A 26,382-nucleotide genomic window follows, 5' to 3' on the forward strand; every position below is an offset into this window, starting at 1 on the left:
CTCTAGGATGCTTATTAGTCAGATGATGGACCCCCTAATTTATTGTTCTAGGTCTCTTATTTTTTTTATTTTTATTTTAAAAAAGATTATTTATTGTGTGAGAGAGGGAGCAAGAGAGAGAGAGCACTTGAGTAGGGGGGGAGCAGCAGAGGGGAGGGAGAAGGGGGTCAGAATCTCAAGCCGACTTCCCTCTGGGTGTGGACCCTGATGTGGAGCTTGATCTCATGATCTGAGCGGAAACCAAGAGTCAGACACTTAACAGACTGAGCCACCCAGGTACCCTTCTGTGTCTCTTACAACAAAAATCTTCTTTGCCTTTCTATTCCATAAAGAGTTATTCAGATTTTTCTTCCAGTGCTGTCAGATTTTTAATTTTAGCAATCATATTTTTCATTTCCAAGAGCTTTGGAAAGATTGTTAATGTTAGTGGATGTCATTATTTTGAGGCATCCTTTGTCAGATGACAATGTTACTCTGTTAGCTTTGTTTAGGCTCCTTGGCGTTCCCTGAATTGTTTCCTCCGGCATCATTTCTTCTCTTTATTTTGGTCTTTGTCTTTCATGTTACGTTGTTTTTCCAACTCTCAGGTGATGGTTAGCTCTTCACATCTGAGACCATGGCAATGGAACACAACCAGAAATTGTGTTCCTGGGGGAAGTTTATCAACTGGTAGGCTTCATTTTGGGGTGTTGAGTGGGGAACCAACTTGTATGTTGGGGGGTTACTAGGGGCCAGAATATAGGGTTCTTTTCTTCAGGATCCTTCATTTCTTTAGAAAAGAACCTCTAGTTTTTTGCCTGAGGAATTGATGCCCAATTGTTCAGATAGGCGTATTCACTCTCTGTATATAGACTTTAATTCTTTTGTTTTTAATTAAGAATTTTAATTAATTCTTCTGTTTTTTACCAGTCTCATAGGTCACTACATCCACAGCAACTTTAGGGTCTGTGGTGTTGGCAGTCTTCCTTCTTGGCTACATCCCCAAGTTCTTCTTTTACTTTTATTTTTCCAACAGTCAGTGATGCAGTTATTGAGCCAATAATATTCTTACCCGGTCCCCCGTATAACTGCTGGATTATATGTAAGATGGTTTGTCAGCACCAGCAATGAGACTGGTGTTGGGGCTGATGTGCGAACAGATGGCAAGTTCTCTTACACTTGACTCTTGATTCCCTGCCCTAGGCTGATCACCTAATTCTGAAAAGAATTTGCAACAGGTAAATATTTCAGGATTGTAGCCATCTGGATACACACTTAAGTCAAAAGTCGTTCTGTTATTACTTTAATCTAAAAGGGGTCAACTAGGAACTCCGAATGTTGTTTTGTCCAAATGCCATTGTTATGTTAATTTAAAAGGTTTTCTTTCAAAGCAGCCTGTCTTCACAACAGTAGAACTCTGGCAGTGAATTTAGTGGTCTAGGATTAGATGAAATTGTGGCTAATTTCTGGTCCCAATCTGAAATTTAAAACAAATTAATGATTTATTTTAAGACCATTCACTCCTAAATTTTAACATATGGTCAACAACAATTCTGTGCAATAACAAAATAATTTGGTGGATTTAAGACAAATGAATATAATACGTAAAAGATGGGGGAGAAAAGCACTTAAAACTCAAAAAAAGATTAATTCTGTGTTTTAATCTCTGATCAATAGGTAGACCGTTGAATTAAGCCCAAATGTAAATAAAATTAAATCAGCCATATAAATTGGCATTGGACATCCTAATTTTAGACCCCCACATCCTTTAAGCCCTACATTAATAACGGATCATTTTGTATGATTTTTGTGTCAAACTTCAGTTGTTACCATCCCTAAAGTCATACCCACTGGAGTTCCCTTGTACTTTATAACTTCTTATCTACAGTCACAGACAGTTCTGCTGTCCAAAGGTGAGCTTTCAAGGAGGGCTGGGGTTAAATACGTCAATCGTCTTGATGAACCAAAAAGCAGAGCGTTTCAATCATACCATACCAAATATATTATGTGTAGTGCTGTCACTGTGTTCGGTGTTTTACTTACGTTAATATCCACAGTAATCCTCACAGACCCGCCCATAGTTTCACCATCTAAGAAAGATTAATGAACTTGGCCAAGTTCACAGGATTGTGAGGGGACCCAACCCAGGATTATCTGGCCCCAAAGTCCCTGATCTTTTCCCTGCTCTCTTCCACCGGCCACAGTATGTCAATAGCATGGAAAGACCCAAACATTCTTGATATTAAGAATAGATCACATGTGATATTAAGAATAGATAACATTTCATTGAACCCTGGAGTATGACCAGAAATGCCATCCCTGGAAGGATTTCTTAAATCGAAGTTAGTAAAGTGTGTACCTGTCTGTAGTAAGTAACCATGTGACTTCCCGAGGCTTACGGTGGGGTTAACATAGCAACTCTGACCTTCTGGAGGGTTTCACTGTGTTTCAGGGAAATATATCTAAGTGGCTTAGGAGTGTGAGGAATCCCATTCACCAGCCTCAGTGATCCTTGGTCAGAGTTGCCATGGAGCCGAATGACCCATTCATTTAACGAGGTAAATTCAACAGACTTTTGTGGGGAATTCCTTCTAAATCTCCATGCCCACAGACAGTAGATGCTATCAAGCCTGAAAAATGCTATGCAAATTTGGGGTGGGGAATACTATGGAAAGGATGTGTGAAATGATTTTTGGGATTTCCTTACCATTTGATAAAGTGAAATTATTGTTCATGTGGAATTGTGGGGGTGACGTCTTTGAAAGTCATCATCGAAAAACAAAATGAATAATTAATTGAGAACTATAGAGAAAATTTAACCAACTTACTGAATCCCATTTACTCCAGCTACTTTAATAATTTAATATCATTTAATATTTTCACTTTGAACAATTTAAGAGATTTTCAAGGATAACTTTGATTCTATGTGATTATTACCTTAGGCTTTGGTTTTAGAACTTAATCCCTATATAAGAGACAATTCCATTGCCTTGGGTTTTTTGTTTTTGTTTTTGTTTTTTGGCACGTGCTGATTCTTTGGTCAGTAATAATATAATGGCTAACTTTTTTGTGAAGGGTTATAAATGTTACATGCAGAACGCTAAAGTCTTCACATGGATATCTCAGTTCTCTTAGGTAGATACTATTTTTATCCTTTTGCGGATGAGAGAACGGAAGTTCAGAGAATCTAAGGGTCACACTGCTATTGAGAACATATATTTTATTTTTGCAGAATGAGTTCTTTTAAGTATTTGGTGCCAGGGTGAGGAATACAAGGGCAATTTTTGTCTGAGGGGCCATCCTAATCCTCCCAAGCTCAAGTTCTCTGAGGACAAAGTCTTCATTTCTTACACTGTGTCTTGCCCATAGTCTGTGTTGCCTAAATATTCCCTAAAGAAATGAATGAGCCCCTATGCCCTGAGGAGGAATTTTTTACTGAAGAAGAACTTCTTGCGTAATAACTGTGATCTATCACGATCTCTATTTAATCTGTTTCTCACCAATTCCCAAAAAGAAATAACTGACCATGAAATGCGAATCAGTCCTAAGCCCTGCCTTTAAAATCTGATCACAAGGACTGGTCAGATGGTCAAGAGGAAAAAACCCACCATCCTGATACACAACTTACCATCCATCTTACTCTGTGAGGAGCCCTTCCCCCAAAAGACTCCTTCAAGGAGTCAGCCTCTTGATTCGAACAAATGCTTGACTGAGCCCGTGCTGTGTTCGCTCTCAGCGCTCAGATTTATGACTCCTCTCTCCCGGGTCTTGCCTGCCTGACTGTTGTTTACAAAACAATGGCCAACCAAGTATCTGGCAAATCCATCCAATTCTCCACTGTTCCCAGCTATCATCAGCCGCCAAACCACTGCTTCCTAAACTTGGCTGCATGGTGGGATTAATCTGGCAAGATTTTAAGGTATTGATGCCGCCCTCTCCCAGTGGGAGATCCAGGTTTGAACGGTCTGGTTCTGTCCTGGGGGTTGGGATTGCGAAAAGTGATGTCACTGAGGTTAAAAACATTTAGCCTAACCGTTGCCATGGCCTCCTGACTCACCCGACTCCCCAGCCTGCCTCCTTTTCCTTCTCCACAGTTAGAGCCATCTTCTCAAAATGTGTTTTTAATCATGTCACCTCTGTCCTCCTTCCAAACTTTTTGCTGGTTTCCCATTAATCTTAGCCTAGAGGTGTCACAGCTGAAAATGACCTGTAAACCTCTCCTTGTTCGAGCCTCAGCCGGCTCCACCCTTCCTGACTTCTGTGCTTTCGTCTATTTCTTTGGTACTTTTTTTTTAGTTCCTCAAACATGTCACGCCCCTACCACAGGGCTTTTGCACATGCCCTGCTCGCCGGGAAGCTCTTCCCAGACTCCTTGCCTGGTGAACTTCTAGCTCATCATTTCCTCAGAGACTTCTTGTTGTCCCTTTCTGACTTGTTAAGTGCTCCTACGCCATCACCTAAACTCTGCTTCCTAGCATGTATGGCAGGTGAAATTGTATGCTTATTTCTCTCCTCGTTCCCACTGAAGCTTCCTGAACATAGAAACTTTGTGTCTATTTTTGCTTGATGTGGTATTGCCAAAACCTTGCACAATGCCTGGCATCCAAGTAGGCTCTCAAATTATTTACTGAAAGAACACAGATGAATGAATCAAAGTGCTCTCGACAGCAGATCTATCACCAAGCCCCACTGATGTCACCTCCAAAATATCTCTGGAATCCATTCATTCTTTTTCATCTTCCCTGCTGCTCCAAGCTGCCATCATCTCTGTTCTAAACTAGTAAACGGTTCCCTCACTGGTCTGCCTGCCCTGCCTCCTGTTCATCTCCAAACAGGGTCTTAGCAGCAGCCAGGGTGATCTTTTAAAAATACAAACGACAGGGCCCTCCTCTCTTCGAAACCCGTTCAGATCTTCCCTTTGGGCTTGGACTGGAACCTGGGCATCTTACCATGAATACCCTCACTGACTACACGCCAGCTCTGCTGTCTCCTTTCTGTTCCTCAAACACATTGAGGCCTTTCCTGCTTTCAAGCTTTCACGCTTACTGCTCCTTTAAATGCTCTTCATGTGACTCATTGCTATTTTCCAGGGCTCAGCTAAAACCGTATAGAGGTTTTTTTTTCCCTGACTGCACTATTAAAAGTAACTTCCCTTAGCCGCACTTATCACCCTGCTTATTTCCCTTACAGCCCTACTACAGTCTATAATTTTTTTTAAAGATTTTTATTTATTTATTTGACAGAGAGAGACACAGCTAGAGAAGGGACAAAGCAGAGGGAGTGGGAGAAGGAGAAGCAGGCCCCTGCAAAGCAGGGAGCCCAATGTGGGGCTTGATCTCAGGACCCTGGGATCATGACCTGAGCCAAAGGCAGATGCTTGACGACTGAGCCACCCAGGCGCCCCCAGTCTATAATTTTTAAAAAATGTCCTTGGTTATGCTCTGTACCTCACCCCCTCTCCAAAGAATGTCAGCTGCTTGGGAGCAGGTATCTCATCAACCCCCACCAGACATACAGTGGCTACTTCATAATGGGTGCCAATGAGCGAATCATCTTACGGTTGCTGGCTTCCAAGATGGATCCCAGGAATTCTCACCCCCTGGCATCCGTGCCTTATATCATCTCCTTGCACACTGCCTTAGGGCTGGCTGTGTGCGACTGGTAGGACACCTCAGAAGTGATAGTGTGTGACTTCTGAGCCTAGGTCATAAAAGGCATTGCAATTTCCCCCTTCACTGGCTGTTCCAGGGCAGGACCCATGGCACCCCTGTGGGGACCCCACTCGGAAAGGCACCGAGAACCCCATCGCCAGCCAGCGTATGAGTGATGGCCATGTGAATGAGCCACCCTGGACACGGATCCTCCGGCCCCAGTCAAGCCTTCAGATGATCGAGGGCTCACTGACCTCTGGCTGACCCCTTGAGAAACCTGAGCCCGAACTGCCCAGCTAAAAGATAGAAATCATCATCATTCATCTTCTAAGTCACTAGGCCTTGGAATGCTACATTACTCCAGGAAAGATGACTAATGTGCACTCAATCCGTAGTTCAGTGACTGGAGCCATGAATATTTCAACATAAATTACCTCTTGAATGGGTTAGGCCTCAGACCTCCCAGGGGAGGGGACTGTTTGACCCTGTTCCTATCTTAAGTTTTCTGCCTATGCTTTCCAGCGCCTTATTCCAGTTGTCTATGGATGCCAACTTGACACTTCTGCCAAAAACGGTTCTTTCCATCAGAGGCACCGACAATTCTGCCAGACGTGGAAAGCAATGAGCTTTAATTTCTCTCTCCTCTCTCATGAATTCTCTCTTAATACCACCTTTCCCACTCCAGCTCCTACACCACATGAGTCTTCTTCCCATTTCCCACGAAGCCTCCTCAGTTCAATTCAAGAGCAAGGGTTGGGAGTGCAACAAATCTGGATGACCTGGATTGACGACTTACCAGCTTGAGGAAGTTTCCTGAAGTCTCTAAGACTCAGTTTTCTCTTCTGCTACAGGCAGTAAATAATAATACCTCCTTTCACAGTGGCTGTTAGGACTCATGGCAACCACGAGTGTGGACACACGTGTGTATCCCACTTAGTACAGTTCTGGGCACAGGACAGATACTTTAAATAGTAACAATTTATCCTAAAATTTAGACATTGAATCTCCACTCTACACAGGCACAGGCAAGTTCAGAGGAGCTGAGTGTCTTGCTCAACACTGCAGAGCTAGAATGTGCAGGCCAGCGGCCCCTAAGGCCCGAGTCCTGCCCACGCTTCCACAGCTCCATCCTGCCTGACTGCCAACGTAGTCGTGCCTTCTCCAACCCATCCTGAGCAGGCCGACCCACCAACAGCCTCTGAGGCCACCTGGGCTCTCCCTTGACAGGTCCCAAGATGGCTCTGATTGTTCAGATGAAACTTTCCAGACTCCCTCCTTGAACTCCTCTTCAGTTCCAGCCATTCTGTCCTAATCTGCCAACCGCATGGGATCCCCCACTTCCTCCTGCCTGGCCCAGACCGGCCAGCGTCCTCACGCCTGGCATGCTCCCTGCTCCCCCACCCTCCACAAGGCTCACCCCTCTAGCTGCAGGGTCCCTGTCTGCAGTACCACTTCTCTGCCTCAGACCTCTTCCAGCAGGGCCCAGCTTGTGTCCCCATGGCCTCATGTTCTAGACCCATCTTCCTACTCTGCTAGCTGCTTCTCAATCATTCAGTGATAGGCTGATGGTTTCTTCATCTTCCCGATCAGACTGGGAACTTCCCGTCTCTGAGGTCGGAGCGTGGACTTGTGTTCACCTCCTCCCCAGGCACCCAGCATGGTGCTAGGGACACAGGAGATGGTAAATATCAAACCCCTTTGCTAAACACTCACCTGGGGCTGTAGGTTTGGAAAGAATTAGGAATTGTCTAAAACAAGCACGGGAGAAAACCTTCTATGTCCGTCTAACTGGAGTCCCTCATAGCAGAGCAGTTGTAAAGAAGGTCCTGTTTACTATCGTTTTGGTAACTCAAGGCCCACCCAAATTCCCACGTGGGAGGGAAGACGATTTCCTACTCAGTCAGTCTTGAAAGGGCAAGCTGCTTAGCCAGTTCTGTGGGGACAGGAGCCCCACTGACACCTCCTGACCACCAATTCTTTCCAGCTGCTCAGTTCCTGGAGGCTTCTGTTCCCCCCAGGCCTCACCCTTCAGCCCCTAACATGCATTCCCACCCACCCCAACAGTCTTTAATACAGCCCTCCCGGGGCCTCCTGGGGAATCCTCACTTCCACCATCCCTCACTCCCTCCTGGCACCTCCTTCCCTAAATGAGCTTATCTTAGCTACCAGCTCCCTCTCCTCTCAGCTCCTTTCTCAGCCTCCAATCCTCTCCCCTCCCAGACCCCAGCTTTTCACTGCTGGTAACCTCTCATGCCAGATGCCTCCTGCCCATTTCCGCCCCATCCGGCTTCCTCTACTGCCCCCTCTCCGTGGCTCCACTGTCTGGAGAATGCCTGGTTCCATCTGCTTCCCGTCTTCCTGGTTGCTGTGATTCCTGGTTCCCTTGGGACCTGAGCCCCATCTCTGGCCTAGCACTCCATCTAGGCCGCCGCCCTTCAAAGGAGAGAGCAGAAGGAAGGGGCTATCCTTCTCACCCCAGCCACCACCCCTGCTGTCCTTCTATGCGTTTCCTTGTTCTTGTTCAAGCAAAAAGAAAGAAAATTATTAAATAAATAGCAATGCAAATGACTCTCAGCTGTGACAAAGGTAGTATTGCTTAAGGGTCAAGCACAGAATTCTGTATCTCAAATGGCTTTGGTATGAATTCTGCTTCTCCCACCTACTGTGCTGTGATCTGGGGCTGCTTAATTAATTGTTTCTGCAACTTGATCTCCTTTATTGTAAAATGGGGTAAGTAATGACACTTACCTTAAAAGCTCTTAGGAGAACAAAATATGTGTCTGCCACAGTGTAAGAGCCCCCAGAAATTGTGAGGTTTGCTCATTTAGAAAGTCTGTCAATGCAGCAACTCCTCCCACTTGCTAAAATTCAAAGCATCAATGACAACAGGGATACAGGTAATGTCTACATCGGTGTCCATGTGTGTAACCCCAGGGTCCCGTGGTGTGGGGGCTTGGCTGTTCATACTCACACATGTTGCAACATAGACAGAAATTTTTGAAATTTTTGAAATATGTCTTCAAATGTCAAATAATTGTTATAAAGCCATTTAAAATGGGAGAATAAGAAAGAAAAAAATTTCCCTTAATAATACGTTTGGGCACAATAAGGAATCTGTTGAGTAACAAGGGGCTCAGTGAGACGTAGTCACACTTGAGTATGCTTCCTACCAAGAACATTTGTACATTTTTATCCTTGATTCCATAGGGAGCTAGAAAAAAGAGGAGAGGAGGAAGCAGCCTTGGTTCAGTCTCAAAATTCTTCCTGCACTAGGCACACACGAATGCTTTCCCCCAATTTGACTGGTTGCTGATGGCAGCGAACCCACGAGAAAGGCTCATCTGAGGAGAGGTTGATCTCAGAGAGTAAGAGCAGTTGACCTGACTTACCGATCTTGTAAAATGGCAGAGAATAGTCTCTTTGGTAGGTGGTTTCTTTATACCATGGTTCAGCAGGCTTTGAATATCTTCGGAAACAAATATAACGAATGAGAGTTTGTTGGTCTAGTTGAGGCTGAATCGGACTTTTTCTCTGGGGTGGGATTGTCAAGTCTATGAGAGGTCTAAATGAAAATAGAAAGAGCTTACTGACCACCCAGTAGAAGAAAAGCATTCCATGTTCTCATCAGCCGAGATCCACTCTCTGGAAGTGGCCAGGAGGCTACCAAGATGCCATTGGCAAGACTCCATAGCTCCAGGGTCAGCCCAGCAGTTTTCAGTGGGTGGCTCAGGGATCCTGGTTCCCTGCTCCCCTGCTTTAACATCCTTCCTCCTGCCCAATCACACGTTACAGAAGGTGGCCTGCATGAAAACTTCTGTAGGGTCTGCTCATGCGTGGCTACTTCTTGTACTCCAGATCTCCCCAATGCCCTTTCCCATTGTAATTTTTCAGTATAACTGAAATCAGTTATAACTTTCCTGTACCTCCACTCAGATAACTACCCTCTGAAGGTAAAAATAAAGAAGAATCAGTATATAATGGGGGAATAGCTTCATGCACTTCTGGGAGTACACATTCACCGGGCAACTTGTGGGAGAATACTTTGGTTAACCAACTGAGCCACCCAGGCGCCCGGAGAATACTTTGGTGATGAGTATTGATATCCTTAAAATGTGCATATACCTTGTCGCAGCAACTCCAGAAAGTAGGAATGTCAGCAAAGACTTAGCTCCTAGAATGCTCACCAAAGTATTTTATGATCATAAAGGAATGGATATAATCTTCATGTGAAAAAAAGGGGGATTATTTAGAAAATGATACCAATATATATAAGAGTACCCTACCACCGCTAAAAGTGGTGCTATAGAATTATAATTTTTGAGATGGGAAAGAGTCTGCAATGCAGAATTAGGTCTAAACAAAGGTTTCAGTTGAAATGAACACTTTAAATGGATGAGTTATATGGGATGTGAATGATCTTAAAAGTATTATAAAGAACAAGGTTTCAATCAACAAAATGTTATCAATCTGAATTCAACAATACATTAAAAGGATCATACACCATGATCAAGTGGGATTTATTCCTGGGCTGTAAGGATGGTTCAGCATCTGTAATTCAATCAACAAAATACGCCACATTAACAAATTGAAGGATAAAAACTATACAATCATCTCAATAGATGCAAAAAAACATTTGACAAAATTCAACATCTATTTATGATTTAAAAAAAACTGTCAACAATGTGGGTATCAAGGGAACATATTTCAGTGTAATAAAGGCCCTATCTGACAAAGCTCACAGCTAACATCATACTCAAAGGTAGAAAGCTGTAAGCTTTTCCTCTAAGATCAGAAATAAGACAAGGATGCTCACCCTCACCACTTTTATTTGACATAGTTTTGGAAGTCCCATCCAGAGCAGTTAGGCAAGGAAAAGAAATAAAAGGTATCCAAATAGGAAAAAAAGAAGTAAATTGTCTCTATTTGCAAATAACATCATTGTATGCAGAAAACCCTACAGACTCCACAAAAAAAAACCTGTTAGAACTAATAAAGGAATTCAGTAATGACTCCTGAGTGGCTCAGTTGTTCAGCATCTGCCTTCAGCTCAGGTCATGAACCCAGGGTCCTGGGATCAAGCCCTGTGTTGGGCTCCCTGCTCTGTGGGAAGCCTGCTTCTCCTCCCATTCCCCCTGTTTGTGTTCCCTCTCTCACTGTGTCTCTGTCAAATAAATAAATAAAATCTCAAAAAAAAAAAAAATAAAGGAATTCAGCAAAGTTGCAGGATACAAAATCAATATACAAAAATTTATTGCATTTCTATGCACTAACAAGGAACTATCAGACAGAAATTAAGGCAACAATCCCATTTACAATTGCATCAAAACAATAAAATACTTAGGAGTAAATTTAACCAGGTGAAAGAACTGTAATCTGAAAACTGTAAGGCATTGATAAAAGAAATGGGAGAAAGCACAAATAAATGGGAAGATAAGACTATCTTATCTCATGAATTGGAAGAATTAATATTGCTAAAGTGGTCATACTATCAAAGCAACCTACATTTTCAATGCAACCCCCATCAAAATTCTGGACATTTTTCATAGAACTAGAACAAAGAATCCTAAAATTTGACCCATAAAAGACCAAAATAGCCAAAGCAATCTTGAGAAAGAAGAACATAGAGGAGATATCATCCTTCCTGATTTCGTATTATGAACTACAGTAATCAAAACAGTATACTATTGGAATAAAAATAGACACGTAGATCAGCAGAACAAAACAGTGAACACAGAAATAAACCCCCATCTATGTAGCCAATTAATTTATGACAAGGGAACCAAAAGTATACAATGGGGAAAGGATAGTTTCTTCAATAAGTAGTGTTGTGAAACTGGAAAGCCACATGCAACACATAAAGCTATTTTATAACATACACGAAAATCAACTCAAAATAGGTTAAAGACATGAAGGTAAGACCTAAAACCACAAAACTCTTAGAAGAAAACATAGGGAGTAAATTCCTTAACATCAATCTTGGCAAGGATTTTTTTTTTTTTTTTTGGATTTGACACCAAAAGGAAAGGCAACAAAAACAAAAACAAATGGGACTACATCAAATTAAAAAGCTTTTATTGCACAGTAAAGGAAGCCAACAAAATAAAAAGGCAACCTGCAGAATGGCAGAAAATATTTGCCAATCATAGATCTGATAAGGACTTTATATCCAAATACCTCAATAACTCCTTCAACTCAATAGCAAAAATACAAAATGATTAAAAAATGGGCAGAGAATCTGAATAGACATTGTTTTTCCAAAGAGGATGTACAGAGGGCAAACAGGTTCATGAAGAGGGCTCCAAGTCACTAATTATCAGGGAAATGCAAATGGAAACCACAGCGAGCTATCAGCTCACAACTGTTAGAATAGCTGTTATCAAAATGGCAAGAGATAAGAAGTGTTGGCAAAAAAAAAAAGAAAAGGAACCCTTGTGCACTGTTGGCAGGAATGCAAACTGATGCAGCCCTGTGGAAAACAGTATGTGGGTCCCTCAAAACATGAAAAATAGGACTATCATATGATCCAGCAATTCCACTTCTGGATGTTTATCAGAAAAAAAATGAAATTCCTGTCTCAAAGAGATAGCTGCACCCCCACGTTCATTGTGGTGTTATTTGCAAAGGCCAAGACACAGAAACAATCGAAGTGGTCACTGACGAATGGATGGAGATGTTGTGTATGCGCATAAAACGGAATACTGTTCAGCCACGAAAAGAAGGAAAACCTACCATTTGCTGCAACAGGGATGGACCTCGAGGACATTGTGCCAAGTGAAATGTCAAATAGAGAAAGACAAGTACTATATGATCTCACTTAAATGTGGAATATAAAAAAAAACAAATGCATAGAAAAAGAGAACAGAATGGTGGTTGCCAGAGGCAGAGCTGGGGGATGGGGTAAAAAGGGTGAAGGAGGTCAAAGGGATAAACTTCCAGAAAGTAAGTTCTGGAAATATAATGTACTGTATGGTGATTATAATTAATAATACTGTATCGTATATTTGGGAGGTGCTAAGACAGTAGGTCTTAAAAGTTCATAATAAATAAAAAGAGTTTCAAATAAATAAAATCTTTGAAAAAATACTACTCATTCCATTTTATGTAGAGCTGGAATATTCTGCATGATTATCTCTGAGTGTGACACTAAGGGTAATTTCAATTCTTTTTTTTATTAATGTTTTCTGAATGTTGTAATAAACATGCATATCTTTAAATTTTCTTTTATTTTCCTTTTTTTTTTTTTTTTTAGTAATTTCTACTCCTAATGTGGGGCTTGAACTCACGACCCAGAGACTGAGAGTCACACGTTCTACCCACTGAGCCAGCCAGTTACCCCAACATGGGTATTTTTGAACTATAAATTATTTTTGAACTATAAATTATATGAAATGAGCAGCTCTAGGTGTGAAAAATATCAGATGTTGGGTGAGATTTAGGAACATCTAAACCCAATCATCTATTAGTAGGATGTAGTCTTACTTGATGGGATCACCATGATTAATCACATTTATTTTTTTTAATTTTTTTAAAGATTTTATTTATTTATTTGACAGAGATCACAAGTAGGCAGAGAGGCAGGCAGAGAGAGAGAAGGAAGCAGGCTCCCTGCTGAGCAGGGAGCCCAATATGGGGCTCAATCCCAGGACCCTGAGACCATGACCTAAGCTGAAGGCAGAGGCTTAACCCACTGCACCCCCCAGGCGCCCCGATTAATCACATTTAAACCAGGTGACTGAAACTATATAATCATAATGTATTGTGATTCCATATTTGGGTTAAAAACTTGATTATAATGGGCCTTCTTCAATGAGTGGTTAGCAGAAATGGATAGGTTCTGTCCAAAGTTCAGGAAAAGCAAGGGCGAGAATGTTACGGTTTGGGTGTGGTACTGCTTGGGGGTGGGGAGTGGGGGTGGAGGGGTATCTGGTGGGTGGAAGGGGCTCCATGGTTCATCACCTTGGAGAAACATCGAGAATTCCTGCCCACCTCTACTTGCTCTTATTTTATGCTTAACAGGCACTGGGGCTTGTAAAGTGGCTACCCTAAATGGTGGACAGGAACACTCCTTTCCCTACAAAGGCATGCCCCACACCCCCGCAACGATCAAACATCAGTTGCCTGACCAACAGGTCAGTCCTTTGTGAGGTTGGGTTCTGTGTAACCATCCTGGATGTCTGGTCACTTCTGTGCCTGGCTTCGGAACCACATCTTGGTGATTGTCCTGCTGGACTGGCAGCCCACTCTGCCTTCACCTTGGGTGTTTCTATGGAACCAGAAGAGTCGCCATTTTCAAGTAATACATCAGTGTCCTGAAGATAAGACTTTCATTCAAAGGATGCGATTCTAATACTGGAAACACTAAGTTGGTAGAGGAATATATCTGGGGAAGGTAAGCCACGAGACGCCTATCAAATTAAACTACAACCACAAAAACTGAAGATAGGACTTGTCCCAAGAACTGCATTATTTCCCGTTTTTTTTTTTTGTTTGTTTGTTTGTTTTATTGCTTTGTTTTGTTTTGATGGGAGGAGTGGAAATTGCTTAGGGGCTTGTCTTTTCCTTCTTTTTAACTAGAAGCTTACTAAAGTCACTGAGTGGTATGTGCACTCAGTTTCCCCCTTAAGGCTGGTCTTGGGCGGGCACTAGTCTCGTCAGAGTCAAGTAGAAGTAGAGTCAAGGTTCCCTTTGCCTGAGCCATCCTATGGTGAGGACTGACATTCAGGTACTGGGTATTGGAGTCAGGGGTGTCATCACAGCCCACAGAACCCATGGGGAGAGTGCCCTGGTGGTGGGGCCACCCTCGACAAGAGTTTAGTCTATTGTGTATTTAAATTAGAACACAAAGCCCTGAACTGAAAATCAGAAAACGTGCATAGTTCCAAGTACCAGCTTTCATACCAACCAACTGTACCTCGGGTACAAGACATGGCACTTCTCTGGGCTAAATCTTATTCACTTAACTGGATCAGAATGACCTCTAATGCTACTTCTAGTTTGATCTTCTATTAAGTTAAGACTCTGTGCTGCTTAATAGATGGCATGGCTCCCTTTTCCTTACATGGAGGCTAATCTAGAGTTGACTATAGTAAAGGCGATTAAGAGAAGAAATTTGTAAAATATATTAGACAATGAACTCAAAATTATAGCAATCATATTTCGAATGCTTACTGTGTTCTGGAATTTTACACCAATTATTTTACCTAACAGATAAGGTAACTGACTCCAGAGAAGGATTTAGAGAGAAGGTTGCCCACGATCAACCATTTCAAAAGTTAACTCAAATTGTGGCTCCTAACTACTATGGTTTCTAGCCTCTCCAAACTAGAAAATAATATCGAAGTGACTGTTTTTTATTTTTTCCTTTTCTTCTTGTTAAAAATTGCATCTGGAAAGGCAGAAACCATTTAGGCCAAATTCACAATTTTACTGAGAGAGAAACTGAGTCTCAGGAAGGGTAAGTTTTTTGAACAAAGTGAAACTCTGAACTCATGATGTTTCTTAAATTTCTTTGATGATTTCATAACATTCTATATTTATTGCTGATTATAAAGTAACACATGTTCATTAGAGAAAATCTGGAAAATGGAGAAAAAGATAAAAAATAAAATCAAATACTGCCCTCTTACCATTCAGAAAAAGCCATTGTTAACAGTTGGGTGTAGCTCCTTCCACATTTTTTTTTTTAAGATTTTATTTATTTATTTCACAGACAGAGATCACAAGTAGGCAGAGAGGTAGGCAGAGACAGAGAGAGGGGGAAGCAGGCTCCCTGCCGAGCAGAGAGCCCGATGTGGGGCTCAATCCCAGGACCCCGGGATCACGACCTGAGCTGAAGGCAGAGGCTTTAACCCACTGAGCCACCCAGGTCCCCCCCACATTTTTTGAATCCATTAAATAACAATTATTATTATCTGTTCTTATTACTATTATGACTACAATTTGTGACTCCCATTTTTTTTTTTCATTTATTCTTCTTGGTTTAGTGAAACTTTTGAGAACTAAGATTTGGGAAGGTGTCTCACCTGGGGTGTCTCTTCATACTAGAGTCAAAATGGACTCTAGCCAGCTGCCCGGGGTAATATCCTTGGACGTCCTTTCCCTGATGAGTGATGAATATACTAGTAGAGAAAGTAAGAGGGGGATTAAAAAAATAATAAAAAAGAAGTTACTACCATTAGTTCTTTACAGAAGAATGCCACTTGTGGTCTGATAAAAAATTCCATGCACTTTGCCCCTGGTTCCTGGCAAGGAGCTCTTGAAACCCATGGAATTTCTTTCTTGATGGGAGTATCTTCTGTTACCCATTTTTCAGGATTTGGTTCTCAAGTTTCATAAGGAAATATTTGTCTTGTCAGGTATTAGTTTCAAAATATGAGAAAAAGAAACAAGAAGCCATATAAAACCAGGGGGGCAAATGCTGATAATTGTTGCAATGTGAAAATGGATAAATGGGTGTTCCTTATGCTGATTTTTTTTCTACTTTGTGTAGATTTACAAACTTTCACGAGTGTTTTGTTTTTGTTTTTTAAACTGTGATGATTAAGTGTATGATGCAAGAAATGAACAGGCTTAATGCATAGGGCGCTTTGGGCTGGAGGAGGAAGCCTAGCCCTGCTGGGGAGGGTTGGGTTTTGAGGAAGTTTTGAGGCACAAAAGGGGGTAGGAAGTATTTCTGGGCGTGAAGGTGAGACAGGGCGGATAGCTGAACCCCCAGAACTGGGGGCAGACAAGGCGAGATGAGGTGCGGTGAGGCGCGGTGAGGGTGCGGTGGTACCCAGACCTCACCTTTTGAAGGACATCTTATTTTATAAACAATTACTTTTCCTCATAGATTATAGTCCCTGCATTATGTAGTTATTTAAGAATTGCATGTAGTTGGATTATGTTATTTGCAGATTTTATTTCAGAAGAGCAGGAGGAACATTACAAGATATTTGTTATAAATAGAGGGAGATTTGTGTCTTGAGAGGTTGAGAACCACTCTTGTAGGTGACATGGAATCTTGGTAGCATTTTTAAGAAGATGAAAGGCTTAGGGACATTTTTATTCTAGAAAGATCTTTTCCAGTGGCAGCGTGGACCACAAAGTGGAGGACCCTCGGACGAGAGGTATAGAGACTGGCCAAGAGGCAATGGTAGTCACTGACTACCGGAGAAAACCTGAGCTGTGTGGAGGGAAGTGGGGGTAGGCAAATAGGATGGAGAAGAGATTCTAGGTGAGGTGAATTTTAGAAGCCAAGACGTGGCCAGGGTTGGGATCCGTGTGGAGTGTGTGGGGGCCGGTGGGAACCTCGCTGTCTAGAAAGTATGAAAGGCAAGCACTGTGAACAGGGTGGGTCTGTCTGTCTCGGCAAACAGGACCTCGGGGAGCTCTGATTTTCAGAAAATCACAGGCTGTCCGGACCTGCCCCGTGGCTGGGATGATGTGACTGAGCCCCGAAGAGTACATAACAGCAGGGATTTAGTCATACAGAGCGGGAGGAACTGGCACAATAACACGGAAAAAATGACATTTCTGAGCGCCTGGGAGAGGGACTTTCTTGGGCACCATCCCATTTCTGAAGCACTACCTTGGAGAGATGACCCTAGAGCCGTGTTATGGTTTGTTAAGAACCCAGGTGGGGTTCCAAAGCCACACTGGTTTCTCACAGTTGCTGTGCCATTTCCAGTAGGCTGAGTCTTGACCATGGGTTCTTCCCTAGCATGCATATAACCAATGCCTGCTGTATACAGGTGAGTCACCTAAGCCCTGCTCCTTGAACGTAGTCTGCCAAAGCTGTTTTGAGAATGGAGAAGCCTTTCTTTGCCAGCACTGAGTAATAAGCCCTGCTCACCGTCCCTCGGAATCTCTCTTGGTGGGTTTTGGCCCAGGAGTCGAGAAAGGAAGGGAAAGTGTGTGAGCGGGTGCCGGAGGGAAGTAGGGCTGGGTGGAGAAGCAGAATGGTTTGGGGAATAAAGGGCGGCTTTTGCCTCCAACTCTTTGGGTAGACTTTCCAAGCACCCCGTGTGACTAACTTCAGCTCCAACAGGAGAAAGCTCCCTGGCAGGAGGTTAATGAGGGGCAATGCCCACCCTGGCCTGCCAGCCCGTGTTCCCAGAGGCCTCACCGTAGCTGGCCTCTCCTGAGAGGCTTGGGAGAGGACCTGGCTGAGGGACGTGCCGGGCTCTGCTTAGGCCCATCCGTTAACTTGGCTCTCAAGATTCCTGAACAAGTTGTAGGAAGGTCTTTCCTTCTCGTGTGGGAGCAGGAGTCCTGCTTTGTCTGATTCCCCCACACATTGTTCAGCAGTCTGACAGCTTGGCTCTTTCAGGGGACATGTTCCGTCTAGGCAAGAGCCAACCTGTCCCCTGGGCGGGTGCATGTGGCCAGAGCAGAAATCTGGGCTTATCCATGGACAAAATTCAGTACGTACAGGAGAAGCCAAGAGTGTTCATCCCTCAAGAACCTGGCCCCAAGGCCTGAGGTGGCCCATGCTCCTAAGTGACTCTGCTGTCCTCTGTTATATCTGTGTTGAGCCTCAGGCTTTAGGAAGGGGATCTCATCTAATTCCCAGTCACGTTGCCAGGTAAATATTATGAACACCCTGTTACAGAACAGAAGATTGAGGCTCAGAAAGGTCAAATGGGCTCTCCGAACACCACCTGCCTGGTAAACGTCAGAGCCATGGATCAAACCCCATTCGCTGAATTCCATGGGGCATCCAGAGTCATCTCCGTGTACACAGGATGGCTTTTTTTCCAGAAGAGTTCAGTGCTATTTCTATAGGAACTCTGGGGTTCTCTCACGGGCAGACAGGAAGTAGAGGTCGTGCACCACAGGAAGAGGAGAAGGAATAGTGTGGCCCTGATGGACGCGGCCTTCCATTCAGTGAGACAATTCCCCATTGAAGGCCCTACTGTGGCCGCCATGGGCCAGGTGCTAGGGACACAGTGATGATAAATACTGTCTTCTACCCAAGAGTTCACGATCTGGTAGGGAAACCACACTCAGGCACTAACTCATCACACACAATGAGTAAGCGCTGGGCCAGGAACAGGCTCAGGGGAATGAGTCACTTAGAGAGGACATGAGCAAGTCAGCACAGAGGATGGGACAACACCATGCCCGCTCTGCCATCTCCCAGACTCGTTATCCCCTCAAGGAAGAGGGGACCCTCAGGTTCCCTGTCAGTAAAGTGTGGGGCACCATCACCCCTTTGGAATGACTCCATGAGTCAACCAGACAATGTGAACATCCTTGGTGATCTGTGGTAGGTGCTGTCATGGCTCTGGGAAGGAACAGCTGCCTCTGGGTCTCCCAGACACCACTTCAGGTGGTGTTTTAAAAATCCATCTTATGTTTGACAGAAATTTGCTATCTTTTCTCTTCCACACTGCACTGTGCTTCCTCCACACGAAGCAATCGTTTTGGGAGCATCCTGTGCTTTGTAGACCAACCTGGCCCTCAGCCCTGCCTGAGGGGGGCCTGTCGCCTGGGGGTGACAGCAAGTCACATTTGCATCTGATACAATTCTTAAGGGAGCTGTGTGAGCCCTTGAATATTTAATTTTATCAGGTGCCCCTGCCAGTGTGTGATTCCATTTTCCCTCACGAGGAGCCAAGGTTTGGGCATGTAGGGAGGGACCCGATGTTGTCTGAGAGGAAGGAGGAGGTCCGTGCCTTCCACAGCGTCTGCCAGTCAGCAGGATGCCAAGCCACAAATCTGTGACAAGATACTCACTGATTCATGTTCATTTTTTTTTTTTCAACAAATGCGCACTGAGGAACTACTGCTTGTGGCCGTCGGCTCCGCAGAGGTGACAGTGGTGGGCGGAGGGGGGCAAATGAGCCCACCCCAGCCACCTCCCTGGACATGCAGCCAAGTGCAGGCATCAAGAGCACAGATGTTGGGGCCAGACCCGTGGCTTCAAATCCTATCTCAAGGATTGGGACAGTCACTTAAGTACTCCATGCCTCAGTTTCTCCTCTATACCTCACAGTCGTTGTGAAGATGAAATGAGCGAATATGCGCTGGGTGTGAGCAAGGCGGGCCTCTTGGGGGAACAAAGGAAAGACAGTAGGAGGGAGGAGGCTGAAGTGGGGGCAGGGCCAGTTCATGGAGGGCCCTATAGGCCCCAGCAGAGTTTAGATTTTATGCCACATGCAGTGCCTGGAGGGTTGCCTGCAACGGAGGGCTTTGATCCAAATTACATTTCATGGCGCGCCCTCTGGAGGACGGGGAGGGAGGAGGACAGGAGTGGGCAGTTGGCTGTGGGTGATGGGGAGAGGCAGCTGAGTGTGGGAGAGAACATTCCAGAGGTACCACTGAGGAACCTCATGAAGGGTTCCTCAGTGGTACCTGAGGAACAGTAGGGTTGGACCCCCCCCTACTGTTGCAGAGATCAATGGCGTCAAGTCCAGGAGGACCAGCTCCACCATGAGTACGGTGGGGAGGCTGGGACCCCAGCCTAGTTCAAGCAGCCTGCCTCCTTGTGGGGCTCTGATGGATGAGCACAGAGAACAGAATCCAGCCCCCGCTTAGGACTTCATGGACCCCCTGCCTCCTGCACTGCGTCCCCCAGACTCCCCACAGGTTGGCTTAGGCCAGGCCCAGTGACTCTGACTTAGTTCCACAGAACTCCGGGCAGCAGTACCTGGTGGAGGTTTGTTTCCATTTTGCCCAGGATGACCCACAGTTAAATAACCCGACAGTGGACAAGACAGGCCTCAAACACACTCAGAAAGACCAAGGGCTTGTGGGGAGGCAGAAACTGGGAAATACGGGAACCCATCCCTGTCTCCCTCCAGTTCTTCCTCATGTAGGTTAAGGGTAGTCTGGAGCTTCTCCGAAGAGGACTCATAGTATCTAGGAACAAAGCATCCTTTCGCTGCCCCTACTTCAGTAATTTCTGGAAGCAGAAGGACTTATCTTTGTTGACTAAACATTGTTAAAAATAACTAGATACGAAAACAAACATGAGGCTTACTTGAAACCACGAAGCCAAAGAGGCTGACCCCGAAGTCACTTGCTATGGGAGAGTTCCTGCCTGAATTTCATAGCTTCTAACCCTTTGCAGACCCCATGGCCAGTGGTGAAGGGAAGGCGAGGTTAGGATCTATAGATTATTATCCACTATCTCTCAGCAATGAATTTAGCACAGTAAAACACATCTAGGACTTGTTAGTCTTGGCCCATCTATGAATCGGGAGAAGGCATAAAAATCCTACTTAGTTTCAATCTGTGCAACCCCCCCCCCATATGGCAGAAGGATGAAGGAGTCTGTTTGATTCCAAGCAGAGTAAAGGGCCCCCCACTAAAATGTGGGCTTTCCAAGCAAAAACCAATATCCTTCCCTCTTCGGGGAGTTCGAAGTTGCCTGTTTGCTTGGATTTTACCATGAGTGTGGGATTTTTTTTTTTTTAACTTTCCCCAAGCCCAAAGAAATGTCACTGGAACCTCTGGGAGCAGCTGTCAATCAGAGAGCAGCAGGTGAGCAAGTTGGCTCCCCAGGTGTCCGACTGCCCCAGGGCAGCTCTGGATGGCATCTCTGTCTGCAAGGACATTACCTGGGTGGGATCACTGGGCGGCGGTCAATAAATTCTCGAAGCCGGATGGCAGCCATGATGGATGGGAATCTAAAAAATATTACAGAGTGAAGGTCGATATTGCAAATCCATACACACTACATACTACATATCATATTATGTGAACACACTCTACACACCATCCATTTCCACGCAGGAGCTGTCTAGTGCCACCAAGTCTGTCTTGAAAGAAATAACAGTAAGAAAACTGAGGAGTGGATAGACTAACCATGGCTTTTGCAAAAAAAGGACAAAAAAAAAAAAGGTGAAAAACATAAGCCAATACATACAGTTTTTTTTTTTTTTTTTTTTAAATAGAAACTACTGGGGCACCTGGGTGGCTCAGATGGTTAAAGGTCCGACACTTGATTTTGTCTCAGGTCATGTTCTCAGGGTCATGAGACAGAGCCCCACATCAGGCTCCTCACCCAGCAGGAAGTCTGCTTGTCTCCCTCTCCCTCTGCCCCTCCCCTTGCTCTCTCTTTAAAATAAGTAAATAAATCTTTTAAAAAATGTAAAATAAAACCAGAAACCACTGAGCTGGTTCTCACCCTGATTAGGGTGCCTTCCTACTACATAAGCTTGCAGGCTCTGTGTTTCACACCCAGAATCCCTGGCACCTAGAGCTCTGGGTAGGAATTAGACTCCTCCCACCCCACAGACTGGACTGAGACTCAGTAGGTGGAAACAAGACCAAGGCCACTAACTGCTGCTTGGAACTTTTCTACTGGCAGGCAAGGCTGGGAAGCTGTGGTATGGTGAGTTTCTCCAGCATTGGGTGTCAAGAGGCAAGTGTATTGAAGGCAGTGGCTGAACCCTGCTGTCCATCTTTGGGAGTGTGGAGCGGGTGCTGCAGTGGTGGCGGCTTTGGGAGGAGGTTCTGGAAGCAGCTTCCTGAGTAGGGCCCAGGTAGCTGCTTCCACGATGGGTCAGTTTTGTGGAGGTGTTCTAGAAGCTTCTCGAAGGCCTTCCCCAGAGTTTGCTTCTCATTGTCCCTTCAGTGGTTTTGTAAGTGGCTCATCCTCTACATCAAACTTTTTGTGTTTCCCAGATGTGAACATACAATACATATTGTTTCTAGGCTCAAATTCATATTGCATTGGTCACCTACTGGAGAAGAAGACTTGCCACAGAAGACTACTCCATCTAAATATTCATTTGAAATGTGACAGGTTACAGAATCAATGCACAGAAATCAGGTACTTTCCTATACACTAACAATGTTTAACTGTAGAAGGAGAAATTAGAGAATCGATTCCATTTACAATAGCACCAAAAACCATAAGATACCTTGGAATAAAGCTAAACAAAGAGGTGAAGGATCTATACTCTAAAAACTACAGAACACTTACAAAAGAAATTTAAGGAGAGACAAAAATATGGAAACATTCCATGCTCATGGATCAGAAGAATAAACATCGTTAAAATGTCTATGCTGCCCAGAACAATCTATACTTCCAACGCCATTCCAAACAAAATACCAATGGCATTTTTCAAAGTTCTGGAACAAACAATCCTAAAATTTGTATGGAACCAGAAAAGACCCCAAATCACCAAGGAAATGTTGAAAAAGAAAAACAAAGCTGGGGGCATCGCGTTGCCTGATTTCAAGCTATATTACAAAGCTGTGATCACCAAGGCAGCATGGTACTGGCACAAAAACAGACACATAGACCAATGGAATAGAGTAGAGAGCCCATATATGGACCTTCAACTCTATGGTCAAGTAGTCTTTGATAAAGCAGGAAAAAATATCCAATGGAAAAAACATAGTCTCTTCAACAAATGGTGCTGGGAAAATTGGACAGCTATATACAGAAGACTGAAACTTGACCATTCTCTTACACCATTCACAAAGATAAACTCTAAATGGATGAAAGACCTCAATGTGAGACAAAAATACATAAAAATCCTAGAGGAGATCATAGGCAGTAACATCTTCAACCCCAGCCATAGCAAATTCTTTCAAGACATGTCTCCAAAGGCAAGGGAAACAAAAATGCAAATGAACTTCAGGGACTTAATCAAAATAAAAAGCTTCTGCACAGCAAAGGAAACAGTCAACAAAACAAAGAGGCAACACACAGAATGGGAGAAGATATTTGCAAATGACACTACAGATAAAGGGCTGATATCCAAGACCTATAAAGAACTTCTCAAACTCAACACCCAAAAAACAAATAAGTAAAAAAAAATAGGCGAAGACATGAATAGACACTTCTCCAGAGAAGATGTACAAATGGCTAACAGACATATGAAAAAATGTTCATCATCATTAGCCATCAGGGAGACTCAAATCAAAACCACACTGAGATACCACTTTACACCAGTTAGAATAGCAAAAATTGACAAGGCGAGAAACAATAAATGTTGGGGAGGTTGTGGGGGAAGAGGAACCCTCTTACACTGTTGGTGGGAATGCAAGTTGATACAGCCACTTTGGAAAACAGTGCAGAGGTTCCTCAAAAAGTTGAAAATAGAGCTACACTATGAACCAGCAATTACACTACTGGGCATTTAACCCAAAGATACAGATGTATTGAAAACAAGGGCCATATGCACCCCATGTTCATAGCAGCAATGTTCACAATAGCCAAACTGTGGAAGGAGCCGAGATGCCCTTCAATAGATGAATGGATACAGAAGATGTGGTCCATATATACAATGGAATATTACTCAGCTATCAGAAAGGATGATAACCAACATTTTTATCAACAGGGATGAAACTGGAGGAGTTATGCTAAGTGAATAAAGTCAAGCAGAGAAAGTCAATTATCATATGGTTTCACTTACTTGTGGAACATAAGGAATAACATGGAGGACGTTAGGAGAAGGAAGGGGAAAATGAAGGGGGGGAATCAGAGGAGGAGATTGCATGGAGCACCAGGTGTTACACACAATGAATCATGAAACACTACATCAAAAACTAAGGATGTGGGGCGCCTGGGTGGCTCAGTGGTTTAAAGCCTCTGCCTTTGGCTCAGGTCATGATCCCGGGGTCCTGGGATTGAGCCCTGCATCGGGCTCTCTGCTCAGTGGGGAACCTGCTTCCTCCTCTCTGCCTAGTTGTGATCTCTGTCTGTCCAACAAATAAATTAAAAATCTTAAAAAAAAACACACAAAAAAACCAAAAAACAAACAAACAAAAAAAACTAAGGATGTACTGTATGATGACTAACATAATAAAAAAATTAATTAATTCATTAAAAAAATAAATATTCACTTGAGAAAAAGTCAAGACTGGGGAAACAAAGGGAATGCCTGGTGGACAGAGGAGGGACAAAGCCTTACTCTTTTATGGTTTACCTTTTGTGCATCTTATAAATTTTGTACTGTGTTCATATTATATGTGTATAGAGACAGCTGGGCCTCTATTTGCATAAACATGGCGAAGAACAGTGTAGCAGGAGAACACTGAAAGGAGTCTCACACCCTACCTCTGGGCCCCTCACATTCACATGTTATACCCTGAACCCAAAGCCGTGGTACTTGAGGGCGGAGCTCTTGGAAAGTATTGGGGGTGGATCCCCCATGAACAGAGCTAGTGCTCTTAGGAAAGAGACCCCAGAGAGCTCCGCCCTCTTCCTGTCACGTGGGGAGCCCACAGGAAGTTGGCAGCCTGCAGTCCAGCAGAGGGCTCTCACCAGAACCTGACCACAGGGGCGCTTTGAACTTGGACTTCCAGCCTCCAGAATTGTGAGAAATAAATTTCTGATGTTTAGAAACCACTCATTCTACAGTAATTTGTTATGGCAGCTGGAACAGACGAAGGCCCCTCGCTCTGTACACTGTTGATTACAATACCTCTCTGGAGGGTCAAGTGAGCAATAATGCGTGTGTATGTTCTGTAACCAAAACAGCAACTTTGAGAAAACAGAAATTTGAGTTTCTACCTACGGGCATATATTATGTGTCAGGTGATATGAATTAACTAACTTCTCTGAGCCTTCCAGAAACCCTGTGAAGTGGTCCCACTACATTACTGACAAGAAACCTGAAGGCTTGAGAAGTAGAGTAACTTGTACAAGGTCACTGAGGAATCAGGATGGGAACCCATTTGGTTCCAGAGACAGTTATCTTGAGAGTATTCTTAAGCTATATTGAACAACCCCAGGACACCCCGACCACCAGCGAAAACAAAACCGGGACAGCCCCCAGGAGGCAGTAACCGGGAGGGAGACAGGTTTCCCTGGGAGAGAAAACAGTGTATGGGGCCTCCCTCTCCCCTACTCTAGTCAACACCAGTCAACGCATTGCCCACAGGCCAGCTAGCTGCGTTCTGTCACCTCTGAGTGTGTTTTTCAAGCAACTAGAACATTTTCAAGCCAGATTACATTGTCACAGACTATTTGGCTATCCAATGGAAACTGTTCATTAGATAATGTTTTTTTTTTTTTTCTTTTAGCCCTTGTGTGATTATTAGGAAAAAAATAAAAAGGGAAGAAAGAACAGAAGAGAAAATTTGAGTAAATACCATCGAGCTCTTGCCTAAACTCGGAAAGCTTTGTGACTGCTGGGCTTTTCCTTCATGAGAAGTGACATGCTGGAGAGAAGAATGCAAGATATTCAGGACATTTGTGCCTCATGAAGACAACACTGCGCCTGCCATTCACGATAGAGTGATTGCTCAGTGCCTAGAAATTCTGAATCAACACCAGAGGGAATAAGCCAGGCCCGGGCTGCCATGCTTTGGCCATGCCACAAAAACATTTTCAGAAGAACACATGAACAGCCCGCATGGAGTCTAAGCATAAGCTCCCGGAATCTTCGGAAGACGTTGTCTGGCAATGGTTGTAACCTGTCTTTCTGCATCTTTAGGAAACTGGGCTACCACATAGATACCAAGTCACATCTTGTGTGATTAGTTGTCATCTCTTGAACGCAGAGGAAAATGTCGTCTGCAGGAAGACATGTCAGTACATTTTATTTTAGTCAATCTTAAAAAATAGGTTTGCATGCCAAAGCTGAATGAGATAATTATGAACACATGTTAAACTTGCCATCATTTCCATGCTCACAGCCAACCCTGCACAACCACTGTTCTCGGCACCCTGAACAACGTAACGAAAAAAATCTATGTAATTTTAATTAGTCGCTTCAGTAGAAGCTTCTTTCTCAGCTGTACCCCAAATCAAATTTTTCCAGAGCAAACGTGAGTTCTCTCTGTATCCTCCTCACACATTTCATTC

General features: G+C 43.8%; 1 protein-coding gene across 3 annotated transcripts in view; it reads right to left on the reverse strand.

Annotated features, from left to right (window-relative positions):
• Positions 1 to 1,287: 1,287 nt before the first annotated feature.
• The window catches only part of CUNH1orf100 (chromosome unknown C1orf100 homolog), a 29,335-nt gene continuing 4,240 nt past the window's right edge, over positions 1,288 to 26,382 (reverse strand). For all 3 annotated transcript variants that reach the window (XM_032862892.1, XM_032862890.1, XM_032862891.1), the window contains 4 exons: positions 21,176 to 21,244; positions 15,653 to 15,748; positions 9,020 to 9,192; positions 1,288 to 1,456 (listed from right to left, as the gene is read on the reverse strand). In XM_032862892.1, coding sequence (XP_032718783.1) covers positions 1,365 to 1,456; positions 9,020 to 9,192; positions 15,653 to 15,748; positions 21,176 to 21,231 — 417 coding nt within the window. In that variant the 5' untranslated portion in view covers positions 21,232 to 21,244 and the 3' untranslated portion in view covers positions 1,288 to 1,364. The remainder of the gene's footprint in view (positions 1,457 to 9,019; positions 9,193 to 15,652; positions 15,749 to 21,175; positions 21,245 to 26,382) is intronic.

The sequence above is a fragment of the Lontra canadensis genome, unplaced genomic scaffold (genome assembly GCF_010015895.1).
Source record: "Lontra canadensis isolate GAN:19392208 unplaced genomic scaffold, GSC_riverotter_1.0 scaffold24, whole genome shotgun sequence".
Taxonomy (NCBI): domain Eukaryota; kingdom Metazoa; phylum Chordata; class Mammalia; order Carnivora; family Mustelidae; genus Lontra; species Lontra canadensis.